At 37.4% G+C, this 20,823-nt stretch overlaps 1 protein-coding gene across 6 annotated transcripts in view; it reads right to left on the bottom strand.

Annotated features, from left to right (window-relative positions):
* LOC143290449 (uncharacterized) overlaps positions 1-20,823 on the bottom strand; it is a 49,430-nt gene that overhangs the window by 7,352 nt on the left and 21,255 nt on the right. For 2 of the 6 annotated variants that reach the window (XM_076599885.1, XM_076599886.1), the window contains exons 4-13: positions 19,476-19,628; positions 19,121-19,205; positions 17,724-17,874; positions 17,238-17,378; positions 15,874-15,982; positions 15,025-15,123; positions 14,257-14,294; positions 10,810-11,006; positions 4,012-4,137; positions 1,254-1,355 (exon numbers count right to left, since the gene is read on the bottom strand). In XM_076599885.1, coding sequence (XP_076456000.1) covers positions 1,254-1,355; positions 4,012-4,137; positions 10,810-11,006; positions 14,257-14,294; positions 15,025-15,123; positions 15,874-15,982; positions 17,238-17,378; positions 17,724-17,874; positions 19,121-19,205; positions 19,476-19,628 — 1,201 coding nt within the window. The remainder of the gene's footprint in view (positions 1-1,253; positions 1,356-4,011; positions 4,138-10,809; positions 11,007-14,256; positions 14,295-15,024; positions 15,124-15,873; positions 15,983-17,237; positions 17,379-17,723; positions 17,875-19,120; positions 19,206-19,475; positions 19,629-20,823) is intronic. The other 4 variants (XM_076599887.1, XM_076599888.1, XM_076599889.1 and 1 more) reach the window with 4 other exon arrangements.

The raw sequence follows: 20,823 nt of genomic DNA, 5'->3' as shown, positions 1-20,823 counted from the left end.
ATTCAGAGTGGTGAGAAAGAGATAAAACCGGTCAAATTACCAAATCAGTCAATTTGTCTCCCCCCATCTCTCTCATACAGTGCACACAACATACAAGCATTTTATAACTGGCAGGACAGTTCTCAAGACCCTGACCAGAGCACTGGGTTTATGCAGATTATGCATGTGCTCCTTTCTTTTCTTTTTCTTTCTTTTTGAAAGAGATATGACATAGCTAATTGAATCTGTCTGCATGCCATGACACCATGTAAGTGAAACTGAAAATAAAACCAGCAGTTTTGGGTTTTTTTTTTTTCTTTCCTGAGCAAACAGCCATAGGTAGAAATGAACTGCTGTCATCTTCTGTAAAAATCAGTAGCAGACACTGCCTCAGCAACCCATCACACACACCTAGTTAAACTGCACTACACTGAACACCAGAAAGATTCAGAACGATGATCTTTCATTCAACAGATTTTCCCCCACGTCACTCATCAAGCGCAGCTACAACCAGGCAAAAAAAAAAAAAGCACACCAAACTGTGTGCAAGTACTGCACATATGCCCATTCATGGAGGCATTATGGTAGAAAAAACTTAGTATGTGGTAGTAAAGGGACGGAGTCAAGTCTAAGCCTTATGGCATATAAATGTCAATTCTAAGTTTTAACAAAATGCTTTCGTTTCCTGGGTTTGAAAACGGCATGTGCGCATTCAATCTGACTGCAAATCAGTCATCAAAATCATTTTCATAAAAATAAAAAAAATTAAATGGTGGTGTGGGGTTTGGGAGGGGGAAAAGAGAAAGCAGCAGAAGAAAAAGCCAGCCAGTGGGACTAGGTACTACACGAAGCAAAAAAAAAAATGAAGGCGGTGAGGCCAAGCTTAGGCTTTTGTGTGCTACACCCTCAAAACCAGAAGAATACACACACATACATATTTCATAAAAAGTAAAAGATAAAATATGATAAAAAATAAATAAATAACCTAAGAAAGAAAGAGCAAGACTAAGAAAAAAAAATCAAACACACACAAAAGAAGAAGAAGAAAAAAAAGGTAGCAACACTGGACGGCAGTGGCGGTGGCAGAGTGAGTGAATAAAAAAAACAAAAAACAAAAATAACAACAACAAAAAACCCCAAAGAAACAAAGATAAGGGGAAAGCAAAAAACATGGGGCGGAAGAGAGAGACAAAAAAAAAAAAACGGCAACAAAGCCTGGAATATGGGCTGGGAGGTAGCGAATAGCGGAGGAGTAAGTGAGTACTACTACTAACAAGTGTGTGGATTGACCACCATACTGCCGGGGGGGATAGTGTTGATGTCCGTGGCCACCAGAACAGTGTAGGGGGGCCCAGCAGTGCCACACCCCATGTGCCCTTCAACAAAACACAACACACCACTTCCCACTGTCAGATAGTGTTTTTTTGCTCTGCGTGTGTGTGTGTGTGTGTGTGTGTGTGTGTGTGTGTGTGTGCATGGTCATCCTATACTCTTCCCCTTCCTCCATTCCCAAACACACACACTTCCCAAAGTCAGATTGATCCCTTGTCTGTGAATACAAAACACAGCGCACTTCCCAAAGTCAAGACAGATCCCTGTGTGTGGCTGTGGTCCAAAACTCTTTCCTTCTTGCCTCCTCCCTTCTGTTTTTCCATCATCATTCTCCTACTAACCATCACATCATCTCCATTCACAGGTTTGCTTGCCCAGCTCTTAGACTTAACATACATTATTAATATGTGATTTCAATACATATATACATAAAACATTTCCCCTCATAATTATCACAATAACTTTTAGTCGGTTTCTTCTCTTTCAACACAAACACACAGATAAATCGATTTCACTTCGCTTTGTTTCACTTCCTCTTTGTTGTTGTTTCTTTCCTTTTTTCTGGCTTTTACAGTAGGTGTTTTCATTCAAGTACCAGTGCACAATTAATGTCCTTATTTCATTGTTGCTTTTCATTATCTAATTCAAAAAGTGATTTTATTTTACTCCTCTTCATGCTTCGTATGATCAAAGATAAAAAAAAGAGAAAAATTATTCTTTATTAACAGCCAGTCAGACTACTTTCTTTGCTGCTTCTGTTTCATTAAGGCCACTCTGCTCTTAGTTGCTTGCAGAATTTTAAAAGTGTTTTTCAGAAACATGGAGTCTGCCACAAGTAATCATCCATGATAACATCAGTGGGAGTGACTGATTCTTGTAATACTGAGAAGTTTCCAGCCAGGGTTAAGTATGGTCTCCATACATAAACAAAGTAAACTAAACATTTTTTGTGTGTGTTTTTATTTTTTTATTTTTTTTTTAACATATCCAAATGCCAATATAACACAGAAATACTCTCCCACCCATGTAACAAGTTGAGACCAAGTTTGTGTAGCCAAATTTTATCAAATTTGCTCAGTATCTAACATCAAGACACCGATTTATTTTTCTGCCTGTGAATTGTATGTCTTCATTAAGGCAATGGTTAAAAAAAAAAGGTCCTGATTGCTCTTTCGTTTGTGAATCTCACAGAAAAGCAAGTCATATGATGTCAATTACACAGACTATGTCAACATACATATGTTAAAATATGTAACACAATTCAGTCCCTTGTGTCTCATGACAACAAAACAGGTTATTTGAAAATCTTTGCTGGTCTTCATTCTTGCAAATGCTCTATGGAATGCCACACTCAGCAATACAGGGTAATGGTGTTTCCACTACTGTTCTTTAATATGTGTTTACGTGCTTCCTTTTTTTTTTTTATGCATGACTGTAAGTAAACATCTCTCTCTCTTTTTTCTTTTTTTTTTAAAACCACATCCCTCTTGAAATGTTTCAAATCAGGAAAATCTTCATAGTGACAAAGAGAAAGGAACATGTATCCAAAAAAGAAAAGAAAAAAAAAAAAAAAAAAAAAAAAGAAACGAAAGAAAAGAAAAAAAAGATCAGCAGCAGAAATTATGAAACTGTACATCAGAGAATTGATGAGTGTTATTAAGAAATAACAAATGAAAAATGTAAGAAATTACACACACACACACCAAAGACTGAAAGTGTGTGTAATACTTCAGACCATCTACTGGAATACATACTGTAACTGCATGTTTACTGTTAAAGCCATCACATAACCTATAAAAAAAGAAATCAATAAATGCAAATAACTGGAAAGACACAATACAAAATAAAGAATGAAATAAACACAATTGAAAAAAAAAAAGATTAAATAATAGCTAACAGAACTAAGAAAACAAACAATACCCCCCACCCCCCACCCCAAAAAAACCTCTCCTTTAGCAAAGATATTTTAATTTGCAACAGCCACACACAACTCAAAATTTAGGCTTCAGAAATTTCAGACTATCCTCAACAACTGAAGAAGACTATTCCGAACAAAGCTTTCACTGAAACAGTGAAAGAGACTTTACTGACCTGAACACAAATATAAAACAAAATTCATACAGCATTGTTTTCCTTTTTGTGAAAGCCAATCAGTGTGTTTCTGCATGTCCCTGAGTCACTTAATATTGAAAGGAACACTAAGCTAATCCAGGATTTTGCGGACAACATACTCAGCCTGACAAGACGGATTCAACCATCCCTTCACAGACAAATCCAAAGCTGCAACTATTCACCAAATTGTGAGAGGAATCAGACTGCCAACGACTTCTACCATTACTCTGGCTCAGTTAAATGACCACCATGCCAAAAATGAAAAGCCATTCTCGTGAAGTACAATGGATACAGCAAGATCAAGAGTCTTTGGAATGGAACAGTTTCATGAATAAATATCATACATCAATGGAAAAATTATTAAAAAAAAAAAAAAAAAAAAAAAAAAAGATAGAGAGAGAGAAAGAGAGAAAGATCTGGGAATATACATATGTCCATGCACAGAACTCTGCGAGGAATAAATGTGCATAGATGTCGTTCAAAAATGATATTTTCATGCTTTAAAAACTGCCGCATGAATGCAATGTGGAGAGAGACAAGATAGATAAAACAAAAGTGTTTTGTGTAAACAAGTCATTCTCTCCTCACCCTGACTTGGTGAATTAACATCTGCTGAGCTTCTCCCAGAGCCTGAGATGGGCGACTGTGAATTATCAGGTGAGGCCTGTTTGGTTTGAACAGGGGCGCTCTCATAACTCCCACTGGTAATAGAGTCTGCAACATTCAGACAAGTATTTTCTCTCTGTTTAGTGCCTTGCATTTGAAAATGAGCTATCACTTTAACATTCCAGAATTCACTGTAGTACAATTTGAGAGAAAAATAAATTAGTTAGTGTGATTTTACATGAATTTGAACAAATCATTTTCTGGGCATCATAATGATTATAATTTCCAGCAATGATCCTGGATATGGTTCGCAAAACGCCACCCACAATGCACAATACACTGACAGAAACAAATCTACTGGAAATATATGATGGGCAAATCAGCAAATATGAAATGCTCAAAAGCAGGTGTGAAACTGAAAGAAAACAGAGTTGATTCGCTACGATAGACACAGCTACATGAACAATGAATGCACAAGCAACAAGAGAGGAAAATATGGTGAGAATGTGCAAAGACTCCAGCTATTTTTTCCAACCATACCTACCTTTGCAACAACTGTCATCATTGTATGGACTCAATAATGGATTAGCTTGTTGACCAAATACATGTCATTCGCAATTATTTTACCAAGATGATGCCAAGACTCCAGCTATTTCTTCCAACCATGCCTACCTTCGCAAGCTGAACAACTATCATCATGGTACAGACTCACCAATGGATTGGCTTGTTGACCAAATATGTGTCATATCCGATGATTTTGCAAGTTGATGACATCACTCAAGTTATTTTTTCCGCCCATACCTTTGTAACAATGGTATCAGTGTACATACTCATGATCGATGCATATGTGCTAATCACTGGTATTTATGACTCCTATAAGCTTTGATTGGTAAGTGCATAAGGTTCAGCACAATACAAATACTAGTTATCATTATTATTGTATCACCATAACCAGTTGTTTTGCAAAGATGGTGGAAAGTTCAACTTGGGCATCTAAATGGCTTTATAATTGCAATATATAGTGCAATACTCTTCTGCAGTTTTACTTTACAAAAGAATGTGGCATTCTTTCTTTCTTTTTGTTGTGCAACTTCAGGGACAGTACTTTTTTCCCTTCTAAAGAGAATAATCTTGTCCCACAGAAAAGTGTACCCACAACTTGACAATTCCAGTTTCTCTTACCTTTGTCACCATTTTGACAGAGCCAACACTTTTTAGTTTTTGTTTTTAATGTTGAACCAAACTACTAAATGTTCACAATGTTTGTTTTTTTTGTCTGTTTCTCTCTCTCTCCAAATGAGCGTTAAATCTGTCAATGTCATTAAATTTTGTGCATGGATAATGATATATGGCAAAACTCAATTACAGATTGGACTCTAGCATCCATTCATCGGTTCTAATCTGTTCAGCTGTCACAGCAGTGAACAGAAAACTGGTGCCAAACATGTTTTTTGTTTTTTTTAAGGAACATATATGAATATCTCAACTGTTCCACATTCAAGAAGAATCCAGACTTTAGCACTAAATAATGCCATTTTTATGCACTTTCTTACCACAAAAACTGAAGAGCAAAAAACAACAAAAGGATGGTTGTCAAGACTTAGTATTTTTCAGGGCAAATTTTTCAAGTAAAGGTGATCTTCAAAAGAAAAAATGTACAATGAACAGTAGAAGGAATAAATAAACAAACAAAACAACAAAAACAAAAAAACCCAACTATACCATTCACTGTAGTGATGATATTATCTCCATTTTTACCACAAGTGTGCTACTACAAGTATTTTCATTGCTATAGTGCTGTTAACATCTATCATGTGGTGCATTTTACAAGGCTATGTATAGAAAATACAAATGAATCATTAAACAGACACAGTTATTGTTGACAACAGTTAAGGTTCCCACAGATGTGACCATCTAGAATACCTTATTTTTCTCCAGACCAGACTGAAAATTTTCCATACCAAACACAGAGCCAATCTGATTTTTTGAAAATTTTTGTCTGCTTCATCCCCAATGAAAAAGATCAGCGGATATCCCAGCACCATTGTTCAATTTCAATTTTCATCATTTCTGCTTAAGTTCTGAATGCATTAAGCCTGTTACTGAGAGGTACTGGCCAAAGGGTTATTAAAATTACAAAACTTTTCTACACCCTGAAGGGTAAAAACGTAATTTTCCAAAACTTTTCCACCCCAGGAAATGGTTCTCTCATTTATCCAAGACTTTTCCAGAATTGCTATGAGTACAAACTTTGGTAACAGGACTGAATCAGAAACAACATGCAGCTAAGGAATCCTCGCAGACCAACGCAATTTGCATCACTGAACCGACAGAATCTTGGACACACTCCCTCTCCATCCATCCATCCCCCCCGTCACCCCCTGATACAACCGAAACAAGGTACCTTTGCCTGTTAAGACCATGGGTGGAAAGACTAATTTTTCTAAAACTGAAGAGAATGCGTCCGGCCAAGGTCCAATTACAAAATATGCGCTTCGATGAAATAAATAAAAAGATAAAATAAAATAAAATAAAATAAAAATAAAAGAAAAACTGCCAAAATACCCAAAAGGAAATCTGTATAGTAATGTGAAACTCATGGAAAAACACAGCACTTTCAAACTTTCATGTCTACCGAAAACACCAGAAATGGTTGTTTGAATACTAGAATTGTTCTCTGATATCAACAGCTTTTTCCAATTTTGTTTGTGTTTAATACTCTCTGAGAAGAACAAAAGAAAGAAAATTCAAAGAAAAAAAAAGAAAAATAGAGACCAAAACAAAACGAGACAAGAAGACAGAACAAGTAGTAAAGAAATCTGTAGCAGACTGCCAGTGTTATTCTCATAACACATCGAGATGCCTGCAAAAAACCATAACCATCCAGTGTACCGAGTCTGATGAACAGGACATGCATTTCTCAGAGGCTTCAATGAGTGTGTGAGTTCCATCTCTCCCAACAACTGCCTGTCAAAACTTACTTGGAATCTGGTCTCAAATCCTCAATGATAAAAAGACATGATCATACCAGATACCTGTTTACTTTTCTGGCAGTTGCTTCAAACCATAGCTAACACAATACTGAATCTGATATCTACAAGGGTTTTTACACATTTATGCTATCATGCACATTCATGGTTTGGTAGAACATAGCAATTTTTAAACTCGAAACAGGGGCAAAAACAAAACTGACAATGATATTAATGACAAGGTGAAATTCAAATGTCACCAAACACCTATCCAAAAGTAACACCAGAGTTTACCATGCTAATGGCACGTTTCGATTCTAAGTCAAGGGAACAAACTACATTTCATACATCACATCACATCCCTGAACAGTGTTATCAACTGCTCTGACAAACATTTTATTTGGATCTTCCACTTGTGAAAAGAAAGAAAAAAACCTTTGTTGGCTCCACCTCCCACCCACCATCCCCCATCTCAAAGCCATTGAAAAGACTCAAAAAAAAAAAAAAAAAAAAAAGAAAAAAAAAAATAAATAAAAGAGTAAAACCAAACCAAACACAGTGAAATAAAACAAATACTTTCGCTTTTCATCCAGAGAGCCAAAACTGAATACACTAGTAGAGGAAAAGCCTTGTGATTCACATAAGATTCCTACTAACTGTGCCTTAAAAATTACAATACTGCAAAAAAGTAAACAGAAACAACAAAACACACACACACACAAAAACCCAAACAAAACAAAAAAAATAACAACAAAAAACAAAAGAGAGAGAGAGCGAGAGCGAGAGGGAGGCTTGTGGTTTGGTCATTCCTGCATTCCCGGGGTGGAGCAACCATATCAAAGTAACAAAAATTATTTGACAGTCTGAGAGAGAGAGAGAGAGAGAGAGAGAGAGAGAGATCACTTCACATAAATGTTTACCAGTACAGAATGCAAGAGTCATCATTTCAGACTGGTTCTGAGGAAATGTAAATTTCTGGAGCAGTGGCTTCATGATGGTAACTGCCAGATAGCTTACTAAAATCTACTGCCATGTCTTTTTACTTTTACTACAATTTGAATTTGCTGAAAAAGTGACAAGTGAAAGTTAACCATGGGCAAACACACACACAACCAAAACAAGGTTATAAAACATATTCACTTTGTGTACACAAGTGAGTCAAAAAGAAAGTTGTATATACATCACAAAGCCAGGTTCGCTCCAAATCTCTAAATTGTAGCTTAGAATAACACAGGAAAAAAGAAAATTGCAGAATCAAATGGTCTGAAATTTACTTCTTGTGTCATAGGAATGCACAAGTTTGTCTATGTGTATGTGAATAAGAATGCTCGCGTGCATGCGCACACGCATGCATGCTTGTGTGCGAGTCTGTGTATATGTGCATCTGAGAGTATCTATGTGTATACAAATAAGCGTGTGTTTGCATGCATGAGTGTGTGTGTGTGCATATGTGTGTGAGCATATACGCGCGCGCATGTGTGTCTGTGCATGCGTGTGAATGTGTCTATGTGTATATGCATAAGTGCGAGTGTGTGTGTATGTACAGGCATGTACGTGTGTGTGTTTCATAGTATGTAAATGAGTTCAATAAAGTCCAGCCAATGCATGTCTGGATAACACAAATGTTTTGACTTCACAAGAACAATTTTCTGCATTTACCGTTATCAGCACAAGCGTATTTCTTGCATCCTGAGAGTGGACAGTAAACTCCACAGTAAAAAAATATTTTTGTTGTAGTCAAATTTCACACATATTTTATGTTAGTACACATAAACAGCCAGCAAAAAGAAATTTCCTTCTCTCTCATTCATATTCCAGTGGAAACATCTCCATTCAATGCTCTTTCACTCCTGTACCAAGACACCCTGAACTAGAGTCTGCACTCATAACTGTCTCCCTTCTCTTTGTGAACGTCTCCTCTCTCTCTCTCCGCAGTAACCAGAATCATCAGCATCATGACACAAAGTCAATCATGGTAGTATAGAGTGTCATTCTTTTTTCTGCCCCCACCCCACACCCCCTCTTTGTATGTGTACAGGACCACAATACAAAATCAATGGTAAGTATTCTGTAAATCTATCATGGTCAATTCTTTTTTCTTGTTCATCTGTATGTTAAAACGCAGACACAACATGCAGGGTGCTTCAAATAAAACAAAATGTAAAGAAATGAAATCAAATAAAATATGATGCTGTTAACAAAATGAAAAAAAGAAAAGAAATAAAGATGAAGACAACAAACTTGGTTGTTATTCAGGTTATTTCAACACAAAGCAAACATTTCAAGATGACAGTTTGTAACTAAACACTACAGATTCAGTCTGAACTGAAACAACAAAACATATTCAGAGCAACTAAACAAATCACAACAAAACAGAACATTCAAATTCAGAACAAGTTAGTCACTACTTCAAACAGAACTAAAGAGCCCAGAACTGCAGACCTAGTCCAAAGCCTAATCCTTCAAAGTCCCATCCGAGTGTTTTAGTTTCTTGGAAATGTCTTCTTCATAGTTTCTGAATGCCTCTTTTATACTTTCTCCAAAGTATATCGATCTAACATAGTTGCTAAGGGCCACGGTTCATAAAACTATCAAACTAGGCCTAAAATTTAGAACTATTATGTTGGGAACCAATATAAATGTAAGGTATTTTGAGTGAAAACTTATGCCCCTTATACGGATCGTCCTCTGCTTCATGGATGGTAGCTGCAATTTCGGTCGAGGTTTTTAAAATTCATTATTTCACTCTTTTTTCTTCTTCTTAAACTTTGAATTCTGCTGGTGTGCTTTCACAATGACAGATACCTTTTTTTTGTAAGTAAAACTAAAACCTTTTACAAAAATCATAAAGGATCCACCCCCCCCCCCCCCACACACACATTCTTTAAAGAAACCAACCAACCAAAAAAAAAAAAACAAACCTACATGAACCATCTAGTGATCTACCTACATATTTAATCAAAAAAATTTTTTTCTTTTTTTTTTCTGGGAAAATTGTCATAAAATGTGAATCCTTTTTTTTTTTTGTTGTTGTTTAATGAATCAATCAAAACTATTCATTTATTTAAAGCTGATTTAAAAAAAAAAATCATATTTTTGCCCTCACAATTGCTTACTGTGTAGTCCAGCATTCTGTCTCCTTTTTCCCTTTCTTTTCTTTTTCCTTTTTTCTAAACTTCATTTCCTTTTTCATCTATCTATTCAAAATTTAAAAAAAACTGGTAACCTAAGTTTATTCACCCAAGAATTACTTTTAGGAAAAAAGACAATTTTTTCCCATTCATTGACTAGTGATTTTGACGATGAACAGAACACAAGAAATAAATTTTAAGAAAAAATATTTACAAAATGAATGCTTGTTGAATCTTTTGCCAGAAAACTAATTTTGGCAATGAAAAAATAATCAAAACAGCCGATAAACCAAACTGGAAAACAAACAAAATCCAAAACAATTTTCTTTTTTTAAGAAGAAGAAAACTTAAGAAGAATGTCAAAGACTCAAAAGAAAGTGTACAAAACCACCTGGTGACAGGGGGGATGAAACGGAACAGAACCGACTAGAGACAGGGTTGGGCAGCATGAGCAATTTTCACAGCACTAAATTTGCTCAGCGTCAGCGTTAAGGACAGTCTGAATTCCACACTTAATTCCATAGATTTAGGAACACTCAACGCAAAGCAAAACTTAGTGCTGCAAAAGTCGCCTGTGCCACCCAGCCCCTGACAGCACAGCAAGGCAAGGCCAGGCCAGTCACACCCAACCAAGCAAAGTAGTAGTAGTAGCAGAAGAGTAGAGGACAGGTCCAAAGTACCTGCTTTAGACAGGCTGCAGGTTCTGGTGTTAGGAGATAGGTGAACGGTGGGCTTACCACCATAGCTGTTCGACTTGGCCATCATACTGCGACGCAGGCGTGATCCATCCTCTGACACGTAGCCTGACGAGTCTGTGCTGCTCCAGTCACGGCTGCTCAGCCGCTTGCAGGGCGCCCCACTGGACACAGGAACATGGCTGGAAAAACGGGGTTTGACATTTAAATGGATGTATTGTTTCATACTTTGTTGTATTGTATTGAACTGCATTGTACTGATTGTACTGCATTGTATTGCACTGTATTGTACTGTACTGTATTCTATTAAATGTATTAATCTTTCAAACCAAATTTCTCAGTGCCAAATTCAACCTGCTATCCCCAGGGAAAGCGTGTTGCTAAAGTTATTGTGGGAGCTCCACCCATTTCCTTCTTCTTCTTTTTTTTTTTTTTTTCCCCTTTTCCATTTGTTTTCCTACCAAAGTGGATTTTTCTACAGAATTCTGCCATCTCTTCTGAATGACTGGTATACTGGAAAGTGTGGGATTTACACATGTGCCCTCTAATTCTCTTCCTTCCTTGGCAGATGTGTTACCAGTATGCCATCGCTCTACTCCACTGTAAAAAAAAAAAAAAAAAAAAAAAGGATTTAGGCCCAACCACCGGGGCAGCGTTTTCATATACACTAAGTCTACGACTCTGCAAAGGTATACAAGGCCCCATCTTCTTCTTTCACTGTTTTAACCTTCCCCGACATATGTCAGGAATCCATTCACACCTGGTTGGAGTGAATAAAATGGGAATAAAGTGAGTGTAACATGTATGCAAAAAATGCAATTAACTTACTTCAAGTTCCTTTTTTTAACACTTATTCTTTTCAATGTGTATAACATATATGCAGGAAATGTAAATTACTGTCAAATGGTCTGTGTATCAGTAGGGAGTTTACAGCAGGACTTGTACAAAACTTTCTTGATGTCCTACCAATTCAATGAATTTCTATTCAGGACTAATAAAAAAAAACTTTCTTAATGTCTTGTCAAATCCATTGTATTTATATTGTGACTGTCAGTTAAAATACTGTTCAAACCATCAAGGATGGTAGTGTGGTTGGGTTCCTTGGATAAAATTTGTGGCAAGAAAATATTCAACAATAACATGACCTAGCAACTTTTTTTTTCTTTCCTGCTTGATAAAATTATATAGAGTGGATTAAAAATCAACAACAACAGAAAGCAAACCCCCTTTTAAAAAAAATTCTTTCACTGTCAAGCTATTGTGTGAAAAACACTCCCCAACGCCAAATATTTAAGACTTGATGCTCTCAATTACACAATTTGGTATGTGTCTGAACAACACAACGGACTTGTTAATTTCAAACTCTGTCAATGGGGGGAAGGTAAGTCAATATCGTATGCATGGGAAAGTTGGCTGCACCTGTTAAGCTTTGTTGCAATGTAAAAAACAGAGACCTTTTAATGTGACTCCTTAACATCAACTAAAATCACCCATGGTAGTGAAATGTCTGGTCGAATAAAGTCACCGATGGCGGCAAAAGAGTTAAAAAAAAAACAACAACAAAAAAAAACAAACAAAAAACTGGCCTTCCTTGCAGTGTTCTTCCATTTTAGTTTTATGTTTGGTATCTATCCTATAGTAAACTATAAAAGCCTGACTTGAGCATTTGGTCTGACTGTGTGTAGGTCAGGCATTTACTGAATTTACTTGTGTTTAATCTTCAAAAATTTATATATATCCCTCTTTATTTTCAATGTATTGTTGTTTTTTCTCCTCCAACCTTTTGTTTTCACTTTATTTCCTGACATTAACTCTTTCATCCCTGCAGCACGGTTTTCCGGTTTACAGGATTTTTACTCTTCATTCCTGGAGGCCGGAAAACCGTGCAGCAGAGAATTTCCCCTTTCCTTCCTGCAGCCCGGAAAATTGGTTCTTGCGGTAAGCGCTTTGAACTTCCCGCGAGTCGCGTCATCAGTGCGCGTCATGTATCCTTTACTGGGTCACTAGTGGGGCAGTGTTTATGAGTGGAATGGATGCTAGACACCCCCTTCCCCCTCCCTATGCCGTGGGAAAGTGGGCGCCACTACATTCTTGCCACTGTGCTGTGTAGACACACGCACACAGAAAAATGGAATGTGTAGAAAGTTCGGATTGTGACCAGTTTTCTGATGATGAGTTTTACAACGCTCTAACAGATAATGATTTCGATCCGTTTCAAATGAATGACAAGGAGAGAGTGCCATTAGCTGTTGCTACAGAAGCACAGATAGCAGGTGATGAAAAGTTAAAAAAGTAACAAGTGTGAAAATTGTGGTGTATACTTGTGCAGTAACTGGCATGACTGCTTCAAGGTATATCACACGTCACCTTTGCGTGGCATATTACATGATGACTGTGACATGGACATGAGTATTTAGAGACAGTATTGTTTCTGAATAGTTTTTGTTCAAGAATTGTGTAGATAATGATCTGATTCTGGCTCAGTGATTGTTAGTGTAGTGAAAGGCATATATTCTCTTTGAGACAAAGTTCAATTCATGTGATAAGGACAATAGTAGTGACAATTGTGACAGTTTTTCGTGGATATGACTAGCAGTGTGGCACTGAGATACATATGAGGCACTACTTGGTGAGTACCTGCAGAATGTGCATACCCTTCAAGCAAAACACTGTCCTGCATGTAGTACGTACTTGTATGCATTGTGTTTGACCCCCAAAGTCACCTGTTTTACACCCGAGTGTCTCCAGAGATGTCACCCTATAGTGTCAACAGGGTCTCAGACAACTTCTCACATCAATTCTGAACACAACAGTATATGACAATCTTAGTGTACTGTAATGAACCGCGTTACCGTAAGTCTCCAAAATAAGTACCCTGCTTCATACTTTCTTTCTCTTCTCTAAATCCAGGAATGAAGGGAATATGTGAATGGTGGGGATCTCAGAACAAGGGGGAGTAATGGTTCATAGAAAAATAGGAACAAAAGAGTTAAGATAGTAAGCCTACAAAATCTTTTTTCTTATGCGTAGAATATGCCTTCTTAACAGGCCAAGACAACAAAAACATTAAAATCTAATGTGTGTGTGTGTGTGTGTGTGTGTGTGTGTGTGTGTGTGTGTGGATAGATATATATAAATTCACTCATCATCATCTTTTCTTTTTTTTTTCATTTTTTTTTCAAATGCATTCACCTAGCCCTCACTAACACAGTTGAGAGAAGACCATACAGCTTATCTGTGGGTTCACCAATAGCCGCGGAAATAAAACTGCAGCATCAAATGAAACCTAGCAATTGCTGAGAATGTCAAATTTATAATGTATCACGCACACACACACACACATTCTCTCTCTCTCTCTCTCTCATATACACACAGAGAGAACAGCATACACAATCACACACTGGCAACAAACAAAAACCAAGAATTACTTACTCTATCACAGTACATCCTTGGGCTTCCTCTGATGATGCCTGTAAAAGGTCAACATTGCACATTAATATAAGTCATCGAAAATACTATTGTTATTCTTATAATTTTAAAGAAACCTCAGAAATAAATGCCTAATTCAGAAAATTATAAGACAATAATATTGTATGTCCAGTTGCCTGTCAGTGGCCCATTTCAGTGTCATCAAATTTATATATTTTTCTTCTTTTTTGGTGTTCAGGGGCTTCAATTCCCATGTTGACTCATAGCTACATTTACATTATGTTTTTTTTACCCCAACAAACAGTAGCCACATTCCATTTTCAGGGATGCATGAACTGGGTACATTAGCATTTTCATAACCCAACGACACACTGACACATAGTACCGCATGTACACATCTGATCTTTTGCATGAAAGGGATTCATCCACCAGCAGGTCTGCACATCTGCTGACCTGGGAGATAAGAAAATCTCCATCTTACTCCACAAGGCCCTGAAATCAAGATCGATCTCGGGACCCTAAATTCAAAGTCCAATGCTTTGACCGTCTGTTTACTGTGCTTGTCATGTTCCTTAACGATCAAACTAAAATCTGACACTGACATGCATCCCTGCAGAAATACTGGTTTGATATCCCATGTAAGTCGACTTTTACCTAGATTCTTTAGTCGACCTCTTACTGCAGAAAGGTGCATGCAAGCGTGCACAAATACAGCCTGTATCTTTCGCACATACTAACAACTTGACAAACCAGAGAATGGATGTAACTTACCCCAAAGATTATCTTCCTTTTTTCATCATAGTGCCGTTGTCTCTCTTCCAGTGACTTGGTTCGGTGACTAGAGAATTGTGCCTTGTCTCCCCCTCTTGACTGGAAAAGGGAGGATTTTTTTTTCTTTTTTCATAAATACTCTTACTTCTGGATATGCTACACATCAAAGTTTTAAAAGGTAGAACAAAACAAAAGTGTTGTATGTAGTGTTTTTTGAAAGTTATCATAAAAAACTTGTAATCACACACTGCAGAAGACAGAAATACACAGCTATTTGTAAGTTCATAGTACAGTAAAAACTTCTCTCTCTCACACACACACACTCACACACACTACCCCCCCCCCCCCCCCAACCTCTGAAGCCAAGTCAATATCCATGTGGTATTGTTTGCAAAAGACAGTAAATCTTTTCTGGAGGAGAAATACTGATCCTGCAAGACCAATGAGCAAGCACTGGCACTATTCTGTGGCTAATGTTCAATTTTACTGGTCTTGGCTTGCACATCAGTTGTAATCTAAAGCCCTCAGTTAGAATTTTAAGCCCTAGTCACACATACTGAGAAGGGAGTGTGATCAGACAATAAAAACAACAAAAACTAATTGATGAGTGCATGTATGAGCATGTTTGTGTGTTCACAACATGGTAATAAAAAACAAACTCTTACATTTGCAGTTTTACTTACTTAGGCACCCACATTCACACACACACACACATTATCACATATACACATATACACATGTGTATGCACTGATCCCACCTCCACACACTCTCACTCACAAACACATATGATGACAGTATCATCTACATGAACAACAAAGAATACACAACATGCACAACCTATTACTCACCCTCTCCTCCATACTGGCAGGTTTCTTTAATAATCTCATTTGTTTTTTTTCTGACCCATTGTCGTCTGGTTCCGCTGTTCGTATATATTCCTCACAACTGAATGTGGGGCTGAAAAAAACCCCCACAAAGATTACGCATGTACAGACTGAAAGGAACAGAAGGAAGCCAAATCAGAGATATTAAGTTGAAGAAAAGGTGGTTGGACTTGGAGATAGGGTTATAAGGAAAGAGGCATTTATTCAACTGTCATTATTGCTTATAGCTCAGATGACTGCATAGGACTGAAAACTCTGTCAATACTGAACCCACAGGACCTGGGGTGAAAAAACAAACGAAAAAACCAAAAAAACCAAACAAACCTGGATATGAAAATCAGGCACAACAACAGTCACTTTCAGGCAAATTAACCTAGGTCATGCCTCTATGTTGATCATTCCATCAATTCTTTGCCAGAGGATTAAAAACAAACTTAACCTGAACAAAATGACAATAGTGTGAATCGCTAGTCCAAATGTATGCCTCAACACTACCAAGCTGCTTTAAACAAGAAAGCAGGTGGGTGACCCTGATCAGCCCCAAATCAACTTTTTTTATGTTGGTGTAAGCGGAATGAATTGTGACTGGTCACAACAAAACATTACACAACTGTGACAGTTGTCATCACTTTTGATGATAATAATATGAATTTTCCCCCCTAAAATTATGTTTGTTCTAACAAATTTACCGTGACCCACTGGTGCACCAAAACCAGGTTGGTGCAATATCTTTTCATCCTGGTTAGCGCTTTCCGAAGTGACCGTGGAAAACTTGTCCGAGAATTAATGGAAAGATATTGCACCAACCCGGTTTTGGTGCATCAGTGGTTCAATGTGTAGTATGTGTAATTAAAATAGTATTTATACAGTGCAGACAGAAATCAAAGTGTTTACACGCCAGTCATTCACAAGCATGTACTACTCTGATTCTGTGGGAAGAAAAAGAAAACTTATGAATACATGCAAGTACAAAGCTAGAGAAACTGTCAACAAGAAAGGGGGGAGAGGGGTATTTTGGAAGAAGATAGATTGTAAGGCCAGACTTGAAAGATCGGAGTGCAGAGAACTGACAAAACAAAAAGAGTAAAGTCCTGAGACAGAGAAAGAGCAGCAGATGTGTTCATACATTTATAGCATAGAGTGCTGATCTTGTATCTTATTCTGTGTGAGACAGGAAGTGTGGATTTGTTAATACATCTATGACACCGAGTGCTGATCTTGTACCTTATTCTGTGTGAGACAGGGAGCCAATGCAGACATTGCAAGAGGTAAGTGAAGTGCTCAGATCTGTTTTGGTCTTATAAAAGTTATTAGGGTTCATCACTTACATTCGTGTGAACTTGGTCTTGGACACGATGACGCACTTCCCTGACTTGTCGATGTTGTGGTCCATGCCATAGAAGGCAGCAACACGGTGACAGATCATCCGGTCGTAGGAGCACATCTCCGCCAACTGGTAATGCTGGTCCCTACAAGATACAACTTTAATTGTCCATAAAACACAGAAAAGTGACATTCAGCTGCACGCAAAACATTTTTATAAGAAACCAAACACCTAATCTAAAATAAATGTGCGTAAAATACCATATTAATCTCACTCCTTTCTTTCTCTTATTCTCCCTTTCACCACCCTACAAACTGACCCTATACTCTCACACCCCTTCCATACCATCTCATCCCTCTCCACTACAATCAAATTCTAGCCCAGAGTGTCAGGACAGCAGCTGCCACCTCTGCTGTTCTGATGGCCACAGATGGACACATATGACTGTCATACACTCTCTCTGCTAAAGACTTCTGGATGATGTACATACTGTGACTCAACAAAGATCTTGAAGTCCTTCTCCAGGTTCAGCAGCATCTGCTTGTCCTTCTTGGACTTGACCAGGGTCTTCTTGATGAACTCCTCCAGGTCAACCCCACTGCTGTCCTTGTAGATGTTGGAGATCTTTTCCATGCTTGACTCTGCAAAAATGTTGTGCATTTTTGCTAACATTAACCCATTCAACACTAGGGAGTTTATAGCTCTGGCAGGCTTCCATGTCATATTGATAAGGAAAAACGAAGAAAATATACTGAAACTGACAGTTTTTTCCTCCAAACTGACACATGTGGACAGAACCAAAAACATTATATAAGTTAGTTCCGTTTGCTTGCCGTTTATGCTTATGTATGAATATGGAAAGCGCTTTAATTCAATGTATTTCGATGCCTGCTCCTAAAATTAAGTTTAACATTTAACGTGACCAATGAGTGCAGACTCCAGAAGGGACTGATTCCTAACCTGTGCAAATTACTATTCCACTATGGCCATAAAATCCTAAGTGGCTGGGGGTAATAGACTCCCTAAGCGTATCATTTCCCTTCTGTTTACCCCGTTTGACAACCGTATAATTAAAAAAAAAAAAATAATAATAATAATAACTACAGCACAAACATATAAGGACAATGTAAATATAGATAAAAACACATTTTCACAGCTTTAAAAAAACAAAAAACAAAAAAACAAACAAAACCCCCCCCCCAAAAACCACTGCTCATGTTGATGAAAACTTAAGTTGCACAATTACTGATCACATTTAGTCTGACAGGTGTGGTATTTTGTTGTTGTTTTTTCTTTCTAAAACTTTATCCATCTTTGCAACTGTATGAAGTAATCAAAATGTTTAAAAAGCCCTGAAAATCAGGACTGACACAATCAATAGTCTGTGTGTCTGCTGCAGTCTCCATGAATATAAATTTAAACAATATGTTTTTTACATCATTACACCTTCGATAAAATCTAAATATAACAATGGTTTCTTTGACAATGCCCATGAAAAAACTCTAATCTGAATTGTCATCATCTTGGTGTATCTTTTTGTTTTAATCTATATCTAGTAAGTTATTGTTTTTGTTGTTGTTATAATGGAGGCGAATAATCCAAACAGAACAACAGACACATAAAAATAAAGACAATTTTTCTTCTCCTTTTTCAACCTCAGAAAACTAAATACAACAGAAAGATGTTTTGTAACTGCTGAATCAAATGTGACAGAGAGAAGAAAAACAAACATTAACAGCAGTTAACAAGACAGATGGAGACGGGCTGAGGGTGAGACAGAGAGGGAGAGAGACAACGGGACTGAGAGACGCACACACACAGTGCCACAAGACACACAAACCAGACAGACAGATGAACAGGTAGAGGGACATCCAGACCAAGACTCACCTCTGGACAGGCTACAGTTACTTGTGCCGGCATCAGAACTCAGAGATCCGTTCTTCTGTAATACTGACCGGTGCATACTCCCATCCTTTTAGGACAGAAGAAAAAATAATGTCAAAAGTTACCATCATCTGGATACACACTTTCCCTAAATCACAAATGACAAGATAAATAACATGTGGAAGAGCAGGGTTTATATAGGCACTAGCTGACTGTTTCCTCAAAATGAGTTTACAGCTTTCAGTAAATCTGTATCTGCCAATTTCTAACCTAATATTTGACCAGGGTTGCAGCCCCCCAAAACACTGAAGAACCTGGGGCAATGATTAAACAATATCAATAAATAAAATATTCTCACCTGTCCAAGCAGAGGCAGGGGTGTAGTGAACTCAAAAGTATTATCATCATTGTCTGGGGCAGGTGTGGTTATCACCTTCACTTCAGGTGTGGGCACGCTGCTGCTGTCATCAATGGCCTTGCCTCTCATCAATGGTTTGGCTTTTGAGGAAAACTGCAGAACATTATAAAAAATAAAAATTATTAACAATACTAATATCATGTATACTTATTCAGCACTCTATCCAAAAAACTGTTCAAGGTGCTTCACAAAACAAATAATATTCAACAAAGCACATTCATTACATCAATGTTTATCACTTTATGTACACATCAAATCCACCTAGCGAACTATCATGTGTACATACAAACACCACCCCCCACACATAATACATACATGTATACATACATACATACATGAATGCGAATATTTAAACATACAGACATACCTTCCCAACACCCCTCACCCACACATATTCAAATACAAGATAAATCAGTGTAGCTGAAGTCTTGTCATTGAGGATAACATAATCATAAATAATGATCACACAGCAACCAGTGATGATACTGAGATCTGACACAAGGAGTGGGGATGAAAACTGAAAGACAGAACCCAAGCACACACCAGAAATGTATTTTCCTCCAAGTTATAATTCACATACTTTATATATAAATTTTCTATATATTTGGATTAAACAGTTGGGTTTTATTTTCAAAAGAATTTATTACCAGGGCCAGAAATTGCAAGACAATTTTCAGTTGTCCTGGTACAAGCAAAGGAAAAACAAACAAACAAAAACCCAATGTCTGTCACTTGCCCCACCTAAATAAAGAGACAGTGAGTTAAGTAAATTAATAACCTGAAGTCTCTTCTTTGATGATGAAGGTTCACGACTTCCAGTGTTGGAAAACTCCAACAGAAACTTGAAAAGCGACATGCCACAGACTTCTCTTACCCAGGCCTATGTGAAGAAATATTCATGGCCAAAGACTTTAACATGCCAACAATGGCATGCTCTGTGACTGTCTCACTAGCCTGAGAGGGAGAAATAAAGGGAGCAGATCTATCGTTTCTACGCTGACATGTGCTATATTAATGTATAGAAGTATTATTATTATTGGAACATGCATTTTGCCAGGGTTCCATTCTGAAAAAAAACTGGGGTCGGAAAGTGTCGAGGATGGGGTTAAAGGGAATGAGGGTAGTGTGATGGGCCTGCACTGAAGGTGACTGCTCAAGCCCCCTTTCACTTTCACTGACTAAAGTAAAAAAAAAAAAAAATTGGCTGCCCGATGGAAAGTAGATAGAGCATTTCCATTTGTCCACCAGAAGGTTTAATCAGCTGTCCTGGACAATCCATTTTGTTTTT

The sequence above is a fragment of the Babylonia areolata genome, chromosome 15, assembly GCF_041734735.1.
Source record: "Babylonia areolata isolate BAREFJ2019XMU chromosome 15, ASM4173473v1, whole genome shotgun sequence".
Classification (NCBI taxonomy): domain Eukaryota; kingdom Metazoa; phylum Mollusca; class Gastropoda; order Neogastropoda; family Buccinidae; genus Babylonia; species Babylonia areolata.
This window is presented reverse-complemented; position numbering and strand designations above follow the sequence as displayed.